At 34.5% G+C, this 21,432-nt stretch overlaps 1 protein-coding gene across 3 annotated transcripts in view; it reads left to right on the forward strand.

Moving 5' to 3' along the window:
* boca (LDLR chaperone boca) overlaps nt 1–21,432 on the forward strand; it is a 60,523-nt gene that overhangs the window by 16,188 nt on the left and 22,903 nt on the right. For all 3 annotated transcript variants that reach the window (XR_016550233.1, XM_090411966.1, XM_090411967.1), the window contains exon 4: nt 5,245–5,389. Coding sequence is in view for 2 of the 3 variants with exons in the window: in XM_090411966.1 (XP_090268092.1) it covers nt 5,245–5,389 (145 nt within the window). In the remaining variant the exon portion in view is untranslated. The remainder of the gene's footprint in view (nt 1–5,244; nt 5,390–21,432) is intronic.

A 21,432-nucleotide genomic window follows, 5' to 3' on the forward strand; every position in this document is an offset into this window, starting at 1 on the left:
CACCCTTGATTTTACTTTACGTTTTGCATATAGCTGACTCAAGAAAAAAGTTTAAAACTTTAAGAAATGGATAGGGAATGTTGTTATGGCAGTTTAAGATATTTTGGAATTCGGTTGAAGAGAATCGGCATTTCAACTTGCATCAATTTAGTTTTTTCCTGAAAAACTTTAGTTTCCGAAAATCCCACATGTATCTTGCACCATGATTTTAACTTTAATCTTTTGGGAAAAGTGTGAGTTATATTAGAGTAAATACAGCATTCATATAGTTAAGAAAACATATAAACTATGAAACAAATACATAGTGTAAAATTACAAATTGGGTGTAAACTTCATTGCACATAATGCATAAATATTTCAGGCAAAATAAAATCAAGTGCATATTTTAATCATCATAACTGTCTTCAAAAATAACATTTTGTAGATAATTCGAAGAAACACACGCATAAACCACAGTGAAAATTATTTAATTGTAAATATTTCATCCTAAGTATCTTAGGACATCATCAGTACAGTATTTAAACAAAATTAGGAATAACAAACAGTTAGGGCACATGATTACAATAGAATCTCATGAAAACGTGCATAATGTGCTAAAGTAGTACAAAAAAAAAAAAAAAAAAAAAAAAACACGTCAATTATTTAACACAATTTTGTATGATAATTTCCCATACTTTAGGAATAGTAAGAACGTCATTGCGGTTTAGGTTTGGTCTGTGTAGTAGGGCTTCAGAACTTTCTTTGTATAAACGTTCATGTTTAAATAAAGATCTATGTAAAAGTTTAGCCTTTTCCCAATGGATCCTGTGGTTTGGATTTTCAATTCCATGTTGAGAGAGGCCAGATTTCTGCGGTTTAAGAAGACGAATGTGGTCTTGATGTTCCGAGATGCGTTTCTGAACAGACCTACCTGTCTGTCCAAAGTAAGATAATTTGCATGAGCATGGAATCTCATAAACACCACGTAACATCAAGGGTGAGAATTTGTCCTTAGGAGAAGGTAACAAGTTGTAAATTTGGTTGATAGGTTTGTAAGTAGTGGCAAAATTGTATTTCTTCATAATTTTAGAAAGACGTTCTGAGATGCCTTTAACGTAAAGTATGGGAATCCTATGCACTTCTTCCTGTCTGGTTTGATGTATGCAGAAGTGACTGATGATTTTTTGAGTTGTTTTGGGATTATATCCATTTAGGATGGCTGTATTTTTTGATAACTTCTAATTCCTGGTTTAAAGATTCTACAGAGGAGCAGAATTTGTGTGCTCTGGAAACTAGTGATTTAATAATGAAAGATTTCTGAGATGGATGACGAGCAGAAGAATTGTGAATGTAGCGACCTGAGAATGTAGGCTTGCGAAAGACGGACGTGGCGATGGAACTGTCTTCTTTTCTTGATGTGTAAATCCAAAAAAGAGATACCCTGTGGAGATTCTTTTTCTAACGTAAAGTTAATGTGATGATGAAGGTTATTTTTATCTAGAAACAGTTGTAATTCAGATTCGGGATGATTCCAGACTGCAAATATGTCATCGACATATATTTAAAAAAAAATATTTGTAGATGTTCTTTATTTACGAGTGGCCGGACGTTGTCATCACTTGAAATCTCTTGGACATCATTTGTATAATTCTCATTGTATACTTTGGCTGGTTTAGTTATGTTGTGTCGTACTTTCTACTCATATATCTATCCTTTAGTCTTTGGGTCAAATCCCCGTTAAACTCTCATTCGGGTATCATGTGGTACATCTGGGGGACAAAGGAATTGCCTCGAGATTGAGCCAGTACCAGAGTATCAGATTGTCTGAAATCAACCCCTCGTAAAACACTAAGAAATTTATATTTCGCTTTGCCACTTAATGCTTTTAGATTAAACAATATTGTCAATCAAGAGGTGATCTCAAGACAGTACTTAAGTGATATCATGTAATTATGCAGACGTGGCCAAAATCTATTTTTATTCTAATCTCCCACCTAGGTTCGTAATACTTATTTATAAGCGGTGCATCGGATTCCAGAAATCACAGATAGTCTTAGTTGAGTACAAAAGTAAGGTTTATTAGATATCATAAAATGTATACATACAATACAATAAGCTTAATTCCCACCTTAAGGGAGTTCCTGACAGTCAGGATAGAATTAGAACAATACAATAACATAAGTATATTCAAACCCCTATTATGTTGATCTAGTACTTATCTAATTCCTCAGCTAGCTCCATTTCTTTGCCATTCAGGCTTCTTATGTTGATAGTACTGATCGTTAAATCTATTGATGTTGAGTTGGTGTGTGTTTTCAGATTTGTTTCAGTAGCTGACTTTTCGCTGTTCACCCTAGATCCCTGCGAAAACAACAGGGGCCTTGTTTAAACAGGCATCGCCTGGTTAAACAAGGTTTAAGGTTTTGGTTTAAGCCAATAAGAATACAATTTGGTCGGCTAAATCCCAAATTGCCAGCCCATCCTCGTTTGTTCAATATCCAGGTAGATTCCCAATACAGTGCATCACGAGAAGGTGAGGATTGGACATTAGGTCAGAAGCCCTGGTTGGTTCTCCACATTCCTTTAAATGCTATATGGAGGTCTCCTCTCAGTTATACAGCTTTGACCCTTAAGCACCCCATTTTCAAACATGCTAGTTATAACCTATGCCTTTTTGTCAGCCCGCCAATAAACAGGTAGGGTGGACTTGTTGAGCCATTTCATAGGAAAATTTTAATTTTCTCTTCGAGAGAAATGAATTTTCTTTTCAATGTTGGTTTTTTTCTCCTTTCGTTGCAGTTTTAGTGGCTATTAGTAGAAAAATAAATTTTTTACATAAAAAAAAAAACATTACATATTAATTATTTATGTAACTCACCAGAAAATAAAGTGCTCAGCTTGAGATTACCCCACTCATGATTTTTAATGCACTTTCCTGGCAGAAAACAAAGACAGTTTTCAACAATAAACACTTTATACAGTAAACAATTGACGTACATGCATGTTAAAGGATATTTCCCCTAATATAAATTCGCTACTTATAACTACATGCACCATACGGACAGACGCAAATTTAACGGAAATGAAATTTGATTTTTAAGTCGCGCAGTGAAAAATATACGAAATGGTAAAGGTTATGAAAAGATAAAGCATGTTGATATAACACAGTCTACAAATTGTAGACCATGTTATATCGAAACTGCATTGAACAAGGTTTACTACAACTTGGAGGCCGTGTTATATCGAAACTGTGTTGTATAAGTACCACCTCATACGAGGATTACCTGTACTTGTGAGATACAATTCTTGTACAATTCATATACAGGAATTTAGGTCATGCAACTATTCTAACATCCCACAGTTGTTAATTATTGTTTGTGTTTGTTGTTGATTGTTAATAATAAATTGTTAATTGAAGCAAATAGCAGTGTTCATATTATCAATTCAGATTGGTTAGTTGGAGGAACTGGAAGCTTGAGATAAAATAAAGGACCAGTGCAGTTTTTTCTTTATAAGAGGTAGCATTCTTAATGTAATTGGCAAATGTTTATGAATCATAGTTTCACATTCTGATTATAATTAGTAAATGATATGTAAAAAGTGTTGGCTTTTCCATTGTCCTGAAAGAAGACTGCTTTTGTGTTCCATTGCAAGCTATTTTTGGAGCAATGTATTATGAACCTGTTGGAAGCTTGTACTAAATAGATGTTTCCTAGCTTTACTTGTTTGGTCTGAGGTTAAATACATTCATAATGGCAATACTGGTTATATTCCACCACACACACATAGGAAAATCTTCTGTTTGTGAATTGTGGACATCAATGTAGGAACTATCATCCAACAAATGTATAGTATAGTATAGTATATACATTTGTTGGATGATAACTAATGATATGATCGTTTAGTGTTGCTGCACACAGCTGTTTTCTGTTGCACATTCAACAGCATCAAAAACTTGTTCATTTGTGGCAAAAATGCAGTAATAAGCTAGTTAGGTCTGAAGATTATTGGCTATGAGTTTGTGGGATTTTGTTCAATGCAAATGTAAGCAAATGGTTTTCATTATTGAATCTTTCTGTAAGCACTTGCCATGCTCAGCTTGAATTGTAGCATTCAGTTCATCAGTGGTGATGATCATTGCTCTTAGTTGTCCATCGGATGACTCATCACTTTATATACATTTTTTAAACAATTTTTAGGCTGTGTGTTTATTGTTCACTGTATCTTCTTCAAATGCTTTGAATATCTTGCTGCTCATTTGTGTAGCATTTGTGCCTAGTTTTTGTACTCATAAAGTAAATACATGTATAATTTTTTTTTCTCTCTTTTTTTTCACTATTTTACTGAACCTCTGACTCAACATCATTTCTACTTTCAATGCATATCAGATTAGTAGCATGGTTTCCATAAATTTTTGTTTGTTTGTTTTTTGTTTTGTGGGAATATTAACTTTTCAAAAGTTATAACTTTTTTGGATATGTCTTCCCTGAAAGAAAATAAAGAACTAGAAGTCCGAAAGAGAAAAATAACATAATTTAAATGGCATTCGATGCCATCTTCTAAGATCATACCATTCATACACAAAGATCAGGTATGTTCGCATCGTGAATGTGCATCTTAATATACACACTGACTTTGAAACTATCTCAGTTTGTGTTGACTTATTGGCATAAATGTATTGAGCATTTTCCCTTTCTTACATTTGATCATTATAATGTATCACCTATCAATCCATCTTCAATACTAACCATGGTGACATCACCATATAAATTCCCTACCACAACAATGCTCCCTTATTTCAGTAATCATCAGATGATGACCAGAAACACCCACTTACCTGTTAGAGGATTGGAATTTTTTTCTCCATCCTCTTTTCTTTAACTCTCCTTTATATTCTGTCTTCCTTTATCTGTCCCCCAACTTATTGCAGACATCGTTCCACAAACTGCTGTCTTGAGGTGAGGTGCACAGCAGTATGATCTCAAATTCTCATATTATAATTGAAATATAAGTTGGGATGGAAAAATAGGATGAGTCCTAAATAACAGGATTACTGATTACTCTACAAACACAAGCATAGCTGTTTCTAACAAAATGAGCAGCATATATATAGGTACTTTTGTTCACTAAAATAAAATATAATGTTATGTGAAAGTTGCTTGTAGTTACTGCTGCATATTTCATTCTTCAGAATTTATAAGATTTTTATTATTCGGATTCATTGCTTCAGCAAAATCTTAATTTAGGTAATACATTCATTTTCAGGTTTATAATTGATGAAAATCGAGCCATCTTTATGTTTAAAGATGGAAGCCAGGCTTGGGAAGCAAAAGATTATTTGATACAACAAGAAAGATTAAAGGAGGTAGTTATAGAAAATAAATCATACTTTGGAAAACATAGTTCACAGGTGAGTTATAATCTCTCTTTGCACATCTATCATGAAAGATATCTCTAAAGGTTTCAGTTAAAATGTAAATAAGCTTTTTTTTTATACAAGTGAAAGTACTTGGTGATAATTTGTCATTTGATACTGTAGTATAGCATAATATAGCTGCTCCCTGGTTTATGTAAGGGTCCTTCTATTCCACAAAACCATTACAAACCAGCTTTATGCCAGTTGAAATCTACTGAACTACTGATCAGTAGTTGAGTAAATTTCACTAATCAACAATTGATCAGTAGTAGAACAAACAAATCATTGGGGAAGTCATTCTGGCCACAGAAAATTAATTGTTTTACATTCATTGTTACTCCTCACTTGCAGTAACTACAGAAGGCTACAGCCTCATAAGTACTGAATAAAAGTAATATTCCTGATTGGAACATGCCTTTCACATTTTTACATTGTTGAATAGTGCAACTTCAGATTCATAAGTTAAAATGTTTAACATTGTCAAACCAGTTTTAACTTATGAATCTGAGAGTTTTACATGTACAACTTACAAATCTTGTATGAGATGTAACTAGCAGCATACAATCTTGTGTGCTGTTAGTTTAGTGCTTTGACTAATTTATTCCATATAAATTCGTTCAGTTACTCCATCCCTCTCCTTTTATATACATCCAAGCTAACAGAACAGATGTTTGAATTCTAGATGGCAGGAAAAAAGATCCAGAGAAAGACCAAGATCGAGGTGGATTGATGTAGCTACTTAGAAGATAGAAATATGAGATCTGATAATATTAGAGTGCTGACTAGTGATAGAATAATCACTTGTTTAACTTGACAACTCCCTAGCTGGCACAAATTTCTGTTGTGTTGTACCATTTGGATTAATAATGCAGTTGGACCAGCTAAATCCTAAATTGCCAGCTTATCCTCATCCGTTCAGTATCCAGGTAGATGCCTACTAATGGAGTACACTGAGAGAATGTAAGATTTGGATATTAGGTCAGAAATCCTGGTTGGTTTTCCACATTCCTTAAATGATTATGTGGTATCCTACTAGTTATCTAGCTTTGACCATTAAATGACCTCAACTATTTGTCTTAGACATCCTGACAACCCTTATTTTGCCTAAACCCAGCTTGTTCTCTGCAAGTTTCTGTTTAGTTTTTCTTAACCTCTTCTTAAATGTGTTTGTATAAATCTTACAAATCGTAGACCACTCGATAGGAGAAATTTGTAATTGTCATACTGTTTTATATCCCTTTTAATAGATGAACTGAGAGATCATCTGGAATTTGACCTTCTGAATTATGCAGGGCAGTGTAGTCACTGTAGATCTTTTATACCTTCATACATCATCTGGTTGAATATCATTTCCATCTGTCGTTACAATATTTCAAGTTTTCTGTATGCAGTATTGATGTGTACTCCTGATTTCTCTTAAACATTTTCTCTCATACATCTTTTCTGTTACTGCTTGTTTCATTAAATCTTTCAGAGTAATCAATCCAGGCAATCACAATATTTTTATAATTAATTTTTATCATTGTTGTCATCTCTGATTGCTTTTACAGTACTTTTATCTGTAAGCTTTTTATTTTATTTTATTTATTTATTTTTTATTTTAGTAGCTTTCAAAGTTTTTTTAAAAGCACAAAAATCATAACTGTTGTATACATCTTTGTTTAGAAAATAAATTCTTCTGTTATTGCCTTTTTTCTTGGGCTGTAATACTCACATATGCTATATGGATGCTTTGTTCCAAATGTTTCATCCACTAGTATGAAAATTAAATTATCTGCAATTCAGAAACAGATTTTTTTAATATATTTGGGAATTTCATTAATGAGTTGAACTGTATTATTTGTGGAATGCTCTTTAATTTTGGATCTGGTTCCATTATCATGACATAGCTTATAATTTCATAGTGCTGGCAGAATCAGTTGCTTTCCAGCTGTGTGTGTGTGTGTGTGTGTGTGTGTGTGTGTGTGTGTGTGTGTGTGTGTGTGTGTGTGTGTGTGTGTGTGTGTGTGTGTGTGTGCAGGCATGCATGTGGATACCTTGTCTTTGCACTTAAGAATATGTTATATGAAGCTTCCAATCTTCTTTCAGCATTCCTATAAACTGAAGGTTTAAAAAATTTAGAATGTTTCATAATTTTCTTTGACATTTCAAATTCTTGTCTTTTGAACCAGGATGCATCTTTTCTAGGGGGTCTTTTATGGTTTCATAACATCATTTGAGATTTTTACACATAAGAGAAAATAGTGATAATAGTTTATTGCCAGATGAAGAAATAAATTTGAATGTTAATTATTCCTGAATATAGATGGAATTTTTTTTTTAAGATGGAACATGGTATCAAAATTATAATGTTATTAGTTGTAATAACTTACATTAATGTTTAACTATGCATATGTGCACAGAATATTCAGATTGGAACTATTGCAACACTGAAATGTGAGGTTAACTGTTACAGATTTGTCAATAGACTGCCAGGAGCAGTGCATGTATGACAAGAAATTGATGTTTGCTAAAAGGTTCTGCCACATAGCAGTAAAATTCTCATACTAAATTGTCAAAGCCAAAAATTACAAGACCAGTGTTAATAGTTGTAATTTTAATTCATTCTTTTTATATTTATTATTATTATATTTTAACATAATATGTCTGTTGACCACTTTGCATATACCAACACTTTTTGCAAGTTAATCGATCACAAGGGGATCAATACCCCCCCTCCCCCCCAGAGGGGGTATTGATCCCCTTGAATGAGTTTTAAGTATAATGTATTGTTCAGTATAAAATTCTGTTTATAAAATATATATTCCAGTATTTTGAATATTTTTTTTTTCTTAGCATCTTATTCATGTGGTCTTTTCCAGATGTACAAAACCTTGTTATATAACCATGATTATTAAGAAGCTGTTCTTCTTAAAGTAAAAAAAAAAATCTCCTTGATAACCTGTATTTCACCTGAACTAACTTTTCTCCGAGTTTCTTTTCAATATTTTTCATGGTATCATAAGTTGTATAAATCTTACCTGGTAGACTTGGTTGGTAAGGAAATTTTTCTTACTCCATTGCTTTTTCTTTTTTCTTAGATGGATACTATGAGGGAAGCTGTTTATCTGAAATATCTGAAATTCAACTTTCAAGTCATGCAAACATTAGAAACTGATAATACTGACATAAGTGAACTTGATATTTCCAAGAAATTTTTTTTCTGGTCATGGTCTCACCAAGATTTTACCTTATGGTCTTCCTGTGTATAGATTCCTCATCAAATTTTTCCATAAATGCTGGAGTACATACTTAGGGCTCTGTGCTTTCACCTCTCACTTTTGCTCTTATAAATCATATAAATTTTATAAATTAGTTACCTAATCTTAAATCCTATTCATAGTTTTTCTGATAACATACATTCTATTCCTCTACTTATTCACAAAACCTTGTAGTGCTCAAATGACTAAAACTTTAGGATCGTCTATATTCATCCTTAAATACCTTAAATACTGATCTTCTTGCCATTCTTAATGCTTAATTAGTCGCAGCTGGGGTTTATTTGATCCCAGCTGTCATTCAAGTTCAATTTCTGAGAAAACCAATGATGGATTTTTGTTGAGATTTCGAGTAGCTGAGTTTCTTGCTGCCCCCATGCCGGCTGTTGGTGAATCAATTGTGGAGTAAGGAGTGATTTCTGACGATCTGATCGCATGCATTTTACGAGTGATATATTAATATATATTTTTTTTGATTTTGGACTTTTATGCATATTTTCTTGTTCCAGTCACAATGATTACATTTGTAAATGCCACTGTGTAATATGTCCAAGATCATAAAATAAGGCCACAGTGTGAAAAATGTCTGAGCTTTTGTTGCAATGAGCATTCTTAGTATGGATATTTAATTGTATGGATAATTAAGATTGAATAAAATGTTAATAATTAATATAAAAATAAAGCAATATTAATGATTTTATTTCATTTTACTCATCATAATCAACCTTATAATAAATAAAAATGTTTCATGAGAAATTAAGGAAATATCACAACTTTAATTTTGGGAACAAATAGGCTCCTTAAGGGTCAAAGCTGTATAACTGAGAGGAGACCTCTACATAGCCTTTAAAGGAATGTGGAGAACCGTCCAGGGCTTCTGACCTAATGTCCAATCCTCACCTTCTCATGGTGTACCCTGTTGGGTATCTACCTGGATACTGAACAAATGAGGATGGGCAGGCAATTTGGGATTTAGCCAACCAAACTGTATTCTTATTGGCTTAAACCAAAATACAAAATGATGGCACAACATAACAAAATTTCATACCAACTGGGGCATCACCCGGTTAAACAAGGCATCTGTTGTTTTCGCCAAGGAACCAGGGCGAACAGCAAAAAGTCAGCTACTGGAACAAATCTGAAAACACACCCCAACTCAACATCACCAGAGTTAAAGATCAGTACTATCAACATAAGAAGCCTGAATGGCAAAGAAATGGAGCTAGCTGAGGAATTAGATAAGTACCAGATCGACATAATAGAGGTGACTGAAACAAAAAAGACAAAAAACTGGTGAGATCTTTCTGAGCAATAAATACAGAATGTTATATTCATGCAATGACAATCAAGGAAAAGAAGGAGTAGCCATAGTATTCAACACAAAATACAAGGCTAATCTTCTTGAATGGCAGTAAGTCTCAAGTAGAGTGATGTGGGCAAATATCAGAATGGGGAATTGGACAATGAGACTTATTTGTGCCTGTGGTCCCACAGAAGGTTTTACTAAGGTAGACGTGGAAGAATTTTTTGATGCTTTAGAGAAAGCATCTGACACAATGAAAAAGGAAAAGTTGGTCCTTGTTGGTGATCTAAATAGCAGAGTAGGAAATGATTGTCAGACATACAAAAATATATTGGGAAAATTTGGAGAAAAGAGCAAAGCTAATAATAATAGCAAATACCTGTTAGATTTCTGCTCAGGACGTGTACTGGTTATTACTAATACCATGTTCCAACATAAAAATGTGCACAAATTCACATGGAGAGAAGAAGCAAGGAAAAAGAAAAAGTCTCATTGATTATGTTATTGTTGATAGTGATGTTTTCTCCCTGGTGCAGGACACTACAATGTACAGAGGATTTGAAATTGGAAGTGATCACTATTTAGTCTTGAGCAGGATAAAATAATTTCATATTGAAAAGAAAAAGATATAAGAAAGTTTTAAAGTGAATAAAAGTTGACAACGCTCAGATGTGAACTGTAGACTAAAATACACAAAGATTATTGAAGAAAACATGAAAGAGTTTGAGAACAGGAACCAAACCATGGAGATTCAGTGGCAAGCCTTGAAGAAAACCCTAATTGACTCAGCCAGAGAGGCATGTGGTGAGGTTGTCTGCAAGGATAGAAAAATCAGAACTCCATGGTGGACACAGGAAATTAAAGAGGCAGTGAAGGAAAAGAAGAAAGCATATATAAAGTTCTTGGCAAATAAGTCAGCTTGTGCTCTTAGAGAATACAGAGACAAATGTAAGAAAGCTAAACAGTGCATAAAACAGCTAAACAAAAGTCATGGGAGGACTTTAGCAAGAACATTGAAAATGAATATCAAGAAGGTGGCAAAATATTCTGGAGGTTGTTGAAGAAGCTTAGGAATGGAGGAAACAGTGCTGTAAAAGGAGTTAGAGATGATAAAGGTGAAATGAAAACGGGAGAAAAAGATATCCTTGAAGTATGGAGTAATTACTTTGAAAAACTTCTAAATGAAACAAGCAGTGATGACAGCACAGTGCTAAAAAACACTGACCAGGCATGCAGTCAGGAATACATATCCATACTTGAAGTAGAAAAAGCCATCAAAGGCTTGAAATGTTGAAATGCAGCAGGAGTAGATGATATTCTTCCAGAAATGCTGAAGTATGGTGGTATAAAAGTCTTACAGTGGCTTCACTGCATAGTTCAGAAAGCCTGGACAGAGGGACGAATTCCCGATGATTGGAGTAGAGCTCTCAATAGTACCTGTATATAAAAAAGGAAATAAAACTGAATGTGAAAATTACAGAGGTATATCCCTACTGAGTGTTCCTGGTAAGATATATGCAAGTATACTTGAGAAATGTTTGAGAAGAATTGTGGAAGAAAAGCTTGGTGAAGAACAAGCTGGATTCAGGTCAATTAGAGGCTGTCAGTATCAGATCTTCACTTTACAACAAATAGTGGAGAAATGATGGAAATATAACAAAGATCTGTATTTAAGCTTTGACGATTTGGAAAAGGCATATGATAAGGTGCCAAGAAAGAAGCTATTCAACACGCTAGAGTTATGATGTCGATGGGGCATTATATCAAGCAATACTTAGTCTTTATTTGAGTTGTAAGTCAGCAGTTAGAATTGAAGGAAGTACAAGAAGATGGTTTAATGGTAAATCTGGTGTGAGACAAGGATGTACATTATCTATATGGATCACATTATGAAGGAAAGTGGTATTAAACATGATATCAAAATTGGAGATGTTAATGTCAGCTCTTTGCTTTATGCAGAGGATGTTATACTTCTAAAGAAATCTGCTACAAGTCTGCAAGATTCTCTGACTAAATTGAATAACTGTTGTAATAGATATGGTATGAAGGTCAGCAATAAAAAGACAAAGACAATGAAAATAGGCAGAATCATTGAAAATATCAACTATGTAGTGATTGGAGATCCTGTGGAACAAGTAAAACATTTCAGCTGCTTAGGCACGATTTTTAGTGAAGATGGTAAATTAAATGTGGAAATAGACAACACAATCAGCAAAGCTGATATGGTAGGAAGTCAATTGAATAAATTCATGTGGAAGAAGAGAGAAATTAGTCGGAACACGAAATTAGCTGTATACAAGACAGTGTTCAAACCAGTTTTAACTTATGGATCTGAGAACTGGGTCAGAAGTAAAACATTTGACCAAAGACTAGAGACCACAGATATGAGAGTCCTGATAAAGATTAGAGGCATGAACAGATGGTATCAATGGCAATATCATATTAGAAACGAGGATATTAGGAAAGAATTTGACATTATTAGCATCCAGGAATGCGTTAACAGAGCTAATCTCAGGTGGTATGTCACTTAAACAGAATGGATGAGGAAAGATTAGCGAAACAAGTGTCAGGTTGGCAGCAAAATGACCCAGAGGAAGACCAAGATATAGGTGGATTGATAATGTACAAAGTGCCTTAGATGATAGAAATATAAGATCTGATAATGTTGGAGTCTTGACAAGTAACAGACTGATTTGGAGGAAAATTGTAGATAGGAAGTTAGTAATGATGTAAATTTTTTCATGTAGTACTATCATATCCTGTATACCCATTGTGGGTACATGGCAGGAATTTGATGATGGTGATGAGATAAGTTTTTTTTACGCTCCCATCTTGGTTTCACGTCTAACATGTCCGAGCACAAATACATCACATCAGTTATTCTCTTCATCCTCTAAAAAAACTTGGTATCTCTGACACGTGTGGAGTTGATATTATTAAAAAAAAAACTTCCGAGTTATGTATTGTGAAATATTGATAACCCGAAGCATTTCTGGTTGAATATCATCTTCCAGTTGGCTTTCCATATTTCTTATAGTTCTTTTAATCTCAGATATTGATATGTATTCCTGATTGCATTTCCTGTTAAAAAATTATCTACCACTATTCTGTCGTTGCTCTGTTTGATTTAAGTTTTTCAGAGTAATTATTCCAGATATCCAGAATATCCTTTATAGTTTTTTTGTTGCTTTTATTACCTGTTTTTCCTCTTACACACTTTCATTTCTGAGCTTTTCTAGTAGCCTCCAGATCATTTTGCCCATGATCATATTTTGCCTTCTGTGTTTTTCTAAAAGGCTTCCCATGACTAATTTTATTATCACACATAACTTAACTCTTACATTTAAAAAAAAAAAAAAATTTTGCTGAGTGCACAAGCTGAATTACTTGGCAGTAAGTTAGCATGTGCACTTAGTAGAGAAATTATGATTTCTTCTTTTTCAGGAATGTTTTTTTTTTTTTTTTTTTTTTCTTGAGTCTACCATGAAGTTCTTATTTTTCTATCCTCGTAGTTAATGCCACTATGTGCTTCCTGGCTGATTGAACTGTTTTCTTTGGAATTTGTCTTTAGGTCTATAAGATTTGGGTCTGGTTTTCAACTCTTTCAGACTTTCTCCAATAACATTGTATATTTGAGTCTATACTTCACCCTTGAAAAACATACTTTGAATAATGCATATATTTCGTTTCAATAAATTGTATATAGTACGCCCACACTTCATAGAACCGGGTTTGGCAGATTGCCAAGAATAGTCAATTTGTGCTGAAGGGGAGAAAGAAAGAAATGATGTATGAATTGGTTACCAACATTCGAAATCGTGTGCTTTATACATAAAATTTTACAACTGTTATACAAGCAAAATAGTTACCACTTTAAAAACTACAATGTTCATAAAAGCAAAGTTAATTTGCTGACGTCTAATAATAAACAACTCATCCCACAGGATGTATTGATTATCCTATTATCTGAATGTTTTTCTTCTTCTGACATGTGCAGAAGTGTCGAAGGATCTTGCATTTCTGTGGGCGTACAGCATATTTTTCTTATCAATGTGATATTCTTGTTTGCTCTGCTTAAAACTAAATGATGGTAATTTCCTATTTCAAACTGAATTCTAAACTTATCTATCATAAAGCTATTAAAGTTGTTTGTATTATTATTAGCTTTACAAATCTCTCTGCATGTGATGTGGCTGGTCATGCTTATCTTAAATCTGTTATTAAATATATCTTTCATGTTATATTTGTCTGCTAAGCTTGTCTATATGTTTTAAGTTCCCATATAATTCAATTTATAATACTTTTTGAATCTACTATTTACACCTGTTTCTAACCTTTCCTTACCCATTTTTTTAAAGTAATCATACCCTTTTAGATTACTTCTACTCATATACTCTTGAAAATGCTAACAATGTTAAGTTCAGCTTAATTAACAGTTATTTTAAACCGAACAACATATTTAAAAAAATGAACAAATTAGTCTCAGGCGACAGCACCTATCAACCTAACTATAACCCAACCAACCGGATAAAAAAGAAAACAGAAAAGTTACTTAAATCAGTCACTTCTTGGCCCGAAGACACATTTAAAAAATTACTTCTGCACTCATTTGCTGAGAAGTTACGGTTTACCAAAGATTCACAAACAGAACGTACCACTCCGGCCAATAGTCGAAGGTAGACAGCCCCAATTATCATCTAGCCAAGAAACTAGCGTCAACACTCAAGTAGTTGGTAGGTCATTCTCCCTCATATATTAAAAACACACAACACTTTGTAAACAAAATCAAAGACATGACACTGGAAAAAAAGCAATTTAAGTCAGTTTCGACGTCTCTGCCTTCTTCACAAATGTCCCAATCAATGACACAATTCTTCTGTTACAAGACAAATTCTTTCCCGATATCACAACGCTCTTTGCACTTCACTACTTTCTGGCTATTTTCTGTGGCAAAACATTTTCTATCTAGAAAAAGAAGGCACTGTTATCCCCCCCCCCTCCCCAGTTGCTAACTTTTAAATAGAAGCTTTTGAGCAACATGCTCTAGATTCCTCTCCTTTAAAACCCAAAGTCTGGCTTAGATACATTGATGATGTTTTCGCTATCTGGTCGCATGGCTGCCAGACATTAGACACTTTCTTCAGTCGCCTAAAACAAACAGCACGATGCATGCAATTCACAATTGAGATTGAAAGGCAGAACACTCTCCATTTTCTAGATATACCTGTCACATTTCTTCCTTCTGGCAGTCTTTCTTCATTGTTTACCGGAAGCCTACACACACTGGCCACCATATACACACAAACTCCCAACATAAAAACTAGGTGTCATTAACACACTAAAAAACAGGGCTTTGAGGATTTGCTCTAATGAGCAAGTACTTAAAGATGAATAAAGTTATTAGCAATACCTTCCTAAAAATGGCTACAGCCAAAATACTATGAACAAAATTCTTCACAAGACCTCACCTAAAAACAAAAATAAATTAGACTACAATAAAACTGTAGCCATTCCATACATTAAAGGGATATCAGATAAAATAAACAGAATACTACAGAAATACAACCTTAAAGCCACCTTTAAACCTCCTGCAAAATTAAAGAACTTGCTGAACTCATCCAAGGATCTGCTTCCTCTGCTGGCCCTCTGGAGTTTACCGTATTCATTGCACCTATAATTTGCCCTATATATATCAGGGAAACAGGACGCACAATTCCTATCTGAAAAAAGGAACATAAACAGCACATTAAATTTAATAACTATGGTAAAGCCAGCCTTTCTGATCATGCCCTTAATACTCTACATAAAATTGATTGGAAAGGCACCTGTTGTTTACATCACACCAAAACGTGATATGAACATAAATTTAAGGAATCCTGTGAAATTTTTATTTACCACTCTAATCTTAACAATAATGATGGTCTAAAAATCCCAAGAATGTGGAAGGCACATATTCTACTGCATAATCTTTCTGCCTAAGAGTCGATTATAAATATGATTATAGGCAATCCAGGATCTTATCTCTAATATAACAATTCTCATGTTACATTAGGACATCACTTTTGCTGTAATAAAACTATGAAATGGTTCTCTGATGTTGCCATAAATAGAATATAGCTTTGATGTAGTTATTTTATTTTATTTAATTATTTTTTTTCACTAGAGGTCAGTCCAGTAGAATAACCATTGATCAAATCATTCTCTCTTTGGCATACCATGTGAAATGTAATATAGCTTGTCTCTCTATGTGTGTGTGTGCCTCCAGATGATGACCTTAATATTGAAGGTCGAAATGTCGGAAAATTAAATAATTATTTCTAACACGGTTGTAGTCTATAATTTGTTTGAAATGAATAAGTTAAAATAAGTTTGGATACTTTCTTGTATATTGTTAGTTTATTGTTTTGGTTAATTTCTCTTATTCCCTATACTTCCCACCATTCCAGCTTTGGTTTTTCTGTTGCCTATTTCCATATTTAATATGTCATCTTCACTAAAAATTGTGCCCAATGGCTAACATATTTTACTTATTCTATAGGTTCTCCACTGAGAATGCAGTTGAAGTTTTCCATATTTTTTGTCTATTTTCAGAGTTTGGCCTTTTTTATTGCTAATTTTCACATAAATTTGTAGCAGTTGATATTTGTTTTAAAGAATCCTGGAAACTTGTACTGGATTTGTTTAGGAGTACATTATATACATAAAGCCATGAACTAAGCTTGATATGAGATTTCCTTCGATGAGTGTGTGGACTCCTTGGAGGTATCACGTAATAATAATATTATTATTATTATTATACCTGATTTTAATTGTACCATCTTCTTGTACTTCCTTCATTTCTAACTGCTGACTTAAAAACTTGAATACTGTTGTAATGGTCCATTTACCTTTAAGCAGTCAAATAGTACAATATGATTGTACTATTTAACTGCTTTTCTCTTTGCATCTTGTTACATGCCTTTTCCAGATCCACAAAATTTATGTACAGACCCTTGTTATATCCCTCACGATTTCTCAACACTTTATCTTAAAGTGAAAATCTGATCTCCTTAAAAACCCCTGTTTGGCCTGAACTCAGCTTGTTTTCCAAGTTTAATTTCTATAGTTTTTCTTAGCTTCTTCTCAAGTTGCTATTATAAATCTTTCCTGCAACATAATGTAATTTTCGCATTTAGTTTTATTTCCCTTTTTATAGATGGGTATTTTTATACATGGGATCTTTACTTCAGTCATCTGGAATTGCACCCTGACTAAACCATCTGAATTATGCAGTGAAGTAACTGTAAAACTTTGAGCATTTTTTGGTCAATATATTAATCTTGGGAGGAACACCGAGAATGTGTAAGAAGTTCAGCTAGAGTGTGCAGACGTAATAAATGCAAATGCCAGTGAGCACAATTAAGACTCTGGTAAAGGGATGGAATACACTTTGTGTGTGGGTATTTTGAGTGTGTTTGGGAATGGAAATAAAAAGTTACCTAACAAAATCAAGCAGATTGGCTACAAAAAAAGCAAGGAAGTAACTTATGTCTATACACAAATGCCAGGAGCATTAGCATTAAAGTGGTTGACTCTGTTACTTTGGTGAATACTTTGTTGCCGTATTGGCATTAGTGAAACCTGGCTCTGTCTGATGTAACTGGAATCAATGTAAAGGGTATAGTATTTTTAGGAATGACAGAAGAGAGAGAGAGAGAGAGAGGAGGAGGAGGAGAAATACTACTAATATCAGATGACTTGAGTACAGTTAGGGTAAGAAACTAATAAAAGGAATAATGTCCAATGTAGCAATGAGTTTGATGCTATCTGGTGTAAAGTGGAGATTGACCAGGATGAAATGTATGGTGGTGTGTTGCTGTGCACCTTGCAGTAAAGGAAAATTTATAGAGCTGTTGGAAGACAACTTTCTCCAGCAGCATGTGAAAGAAAAACTCAGTACCAGAGAGTTTTAGATTTGAGCATAGCATCCAAAGATGTTTCAGTTAAGGATGTGACTATTTTGCCACTAGCTGGTGACAATGCCATACTGACCTGGGAAATAGGCACTTTGCATCCATGAATGTCTTGGATATGCTGAACTACAAATCTGGAAATTATGACAAACTCAGGAAAATGCTGAAAGTATTTTTAACTTGAGTATAATTATGTTAAAGATACCAAGCCATTTTTAAACCTGGTTTTACTCCATTTTTCCCAAGTAAGCAAACAGACAAAATGTCAAGTTTGCACCTGCAATTGATGCAAGACTAGCTGATCCCACAGGTAGTGCAAGACCAAGGCAACTCATGGTAAAGGTGGAGCAAGCTCTGATCACTAATCTTAATATTTACCCTTAATGCCAAAACACATATCCAAGAAGGGGATGTATGATGTTTTGTATTAAAGGCAAGGGGCCACTACCCAGACCGGTTTCGACCTTTATTGAGGTCTCATCAGTGGGAGCCAGGCTAGAAATACCAAGATTTAGTAATGCAGAGCTTGTAAGTATTTTACCAAAACAAGTTACCATAAGGTGTTAGAACCTTATTAAATAAAAATCTCAGGAGGAGATATAAATGTAGAAAGTATTTTTAACTTTGGTATAATTATGTTAAAGATACCAAGCCATTTTTAAACCTGGTTTTACTCCATTTTTCCCAAGTAAGCAAACAGACAAAATGTCAAGTTTGCGCCTGCAATTGATGCAAGACTAGCTGATCCCACAGGTAGCGCAAGACCAAGGCAACTCGTGGTAAAGGTGGAGCAAGCTCTGATCACTAATCTTAATATTTACCCTTAATGCCAAAACACATCTCCAAGAAGGGGATGTATGATGTTTTGTATTAAAGGCAAGGGGCCACTACCCAGACCGGTTTCGACCTTTATTGTCTTGCACTACCTGTGGGATCAGCTAGTCTTGCATCAATTGCAGGCGCAAACTTGACATTTTGTCTGTTTGCTTACTTGGGAAAAATGGAGTAAAACCAGGTTTAAAAATGGCTTGGTATCTTTAACATAATTATACCCAAGTTAAAAATACTTTCAGGAAAATGCTGTCTTTGGTCTCATGATATCAGTTACTGAATGGGAAAGATATCAGCAATGCATGGAAGCTTTGAAAAGATGCTTAACCACCCAACTGGCCTTGACATGTATACAAGTTTCCATGGATGCAAAGTGCTTATTAAAATCATAATTCCCATTATATTAATTGAAATATATAATAGGCACAAACTGAGGAGCAATATATTTCATCCATATTGACATAGACATGGTTAAATAAAGCAGTATCTGAATGTGTTCCTTAGAAGAATAAATAGGGTGGTAGTGAAATGGATGTATAACCATATGAAGCAAGAGATCCATAAAGAAAAAGACTGTGTAAGACACATCACATGTGAATAAGAGTGAGAGGAGTTATGAAATATGTAAAATGCAGGCCAGAAAAGTTAAGAATGTATGGAATGCTAAGTTGGAGTCTGCTGGCCTGGTTGCCTGAGTGATTAACATACCCACTCTCCAACCAACAAGTTTTGGGTTTGAATCCTGCCATGGGTATTTGTGATTGTCTTTAGGCAGGAGATTAATTTCATTGTCCAGTGTGAGACAATGAAATTATTGGAGGCCTGAAGTGACTTAAAAAGTTCCATGTTTGATCTCTAGAGCAGAGTTTCTGGACTATGTAAAAATAAATTACAAATACACACACACACACACACACACACACAAATTGATAAAAATAGAAAAAAATCCTTGGCATACCCATGGTACAAAATGTACTATAAGATTTGTAAATAATCTTTTGGGTGGGAGCTACATAAAAAGAAAGGATGAATGGAAATGAAGAACTTCAATGCGAATGCAGATGGTGGTGGTGGTACCTTTATGTAGAAAAGGTCTGCACGGTTAGCTAGTGGCTGTGCGCTTTGCAACCATATGACTGGGGAAGGAGTGTCCCAGGTTCGATTCCCATAGAAGATGTGAGGAATTTGAGGATCTTCCTCAACCATAGCCAAGTTAGCTGGTCTTGGGCACGGGCAGTAGGGTTTTTTCCACCAGTTTATCTGGCGTTTTTCATCCCGCAAGCAGGCAAACTGGCCCTGTGAACACATGGATCTACAGCCATAAATACTTAACCCTCCCCATGAGGGGACTCAACTTGCCCCAATAGGGATGGGGGAGAAAAAGGGAGGAAACTCCATACAAATAAATAAATAAATATGTAGAAAAAGATGAGATTGTCCAAATAATGAGTTCTTACTGTGTATGTAATGTAGTGCATAGTATTTCCACTACATTGATGAAGAGGTAGAGGTGCACGAGAAGGAGATTCTAGAACTGTTGCATAACCTGGATAAGAATTTGGCAATAGGGGCAGATGGGATTGGCACATATGCTAAAGGAAATATTCTGACATTTCAGAAGGGTGATGCAAAGGCTGACGTGCCTGTCGACCTATTAGTATTTCTGGAATGATTTTGAAGATTTTAGTTGGCATGAACTTGAATATAGAAATGGATTGACAAGCAAGTCATACTTTGCAAGGAAGAGCATGTGTTTACTGAGAGGAGGTTATATCTGAGCAATTTTTGCTTATATTTTGTGTTTTGGCTGAGTTAGATAAATGAAATGAATACACTATGATACTGTTGGACTTTGCTAAGACATTTGATAGGATATCACATGAAAAGATGCTGCATAAACTGGAGAATATGGGATTGGAGTATAAGCTATTGGCTTGAATAAGTAGGTGGCTGACAGACAGGTATCAAAAAGTGGTAAATGGGGATGTGAATCTGCCAGATTTAAGATAACCGGTGTGCCCAGGGATCACTCCATGGGCCATTGCTGTTTATTGAAATTAGGGAGGGCCTGACAGGAGATCCTCAGTTGTTTGCTGATGATGCAAAGATAGGCAGACAATCAGAGAAGCTACTGGAATACAACATTTACAGAGTGTTTTTGAATAGGATGGAAGTGGACAAAATAATAGTAAGTGTAAAGTTATGCACTTGGGTGTGATGAGATATCCAGTGGCATATTATATTCTTGGGATTATGCTTGAAGAAACTGATGAGGCTAGAGATCTTGGAGTTTATGGTGAATAGGAAGTTGAAAGGGCATGTAGCAAAAATTTCAAATCTGACTCAGATGGTAATCACGATGTTGAAATGAACATTGATGCATAAGGATGTGACCTTAATTTGTCTTCGCCTGGATTACTATATACAGATTTGGACTCCTGGGTTCAGAGGGGATAAAGAAGCTGTGGAAAGGCTGTAAAGAAGTTACAAAGATGATATTGGAATTGTGGAATGTAGAATCTGAGGATAGATTGAGAGTATGTGGACTGCAGACACTGGTAGATAGGAGAAAGAGGAGTGATATGATAGTAGTCTGTAAACTTTACCAAGATGTTATAGGATATCAGTTGATGAATTTTTTTTATATGGAGATGGGAAGAGAACATGGGTGCATCCATGGAAGTCATGTAAAAT

This window comes from Typopeltis vanoorti, chromosome 22 (genome assembly GCF_054136105.1).
Source record: "Typopeltis vanoorti isolate ZY-2024b chromosome 22, IOZ_Tvanoo_1.0, whole genome shotgun sequence".
In the NCBI taxonomy this organism is placed as follows: Eukaryota; Metazoa; Arthropoda; class Arachnida; order Uropygi; family Thelyphonidae; genus Typopeltis; species Typopeltis vanoorti.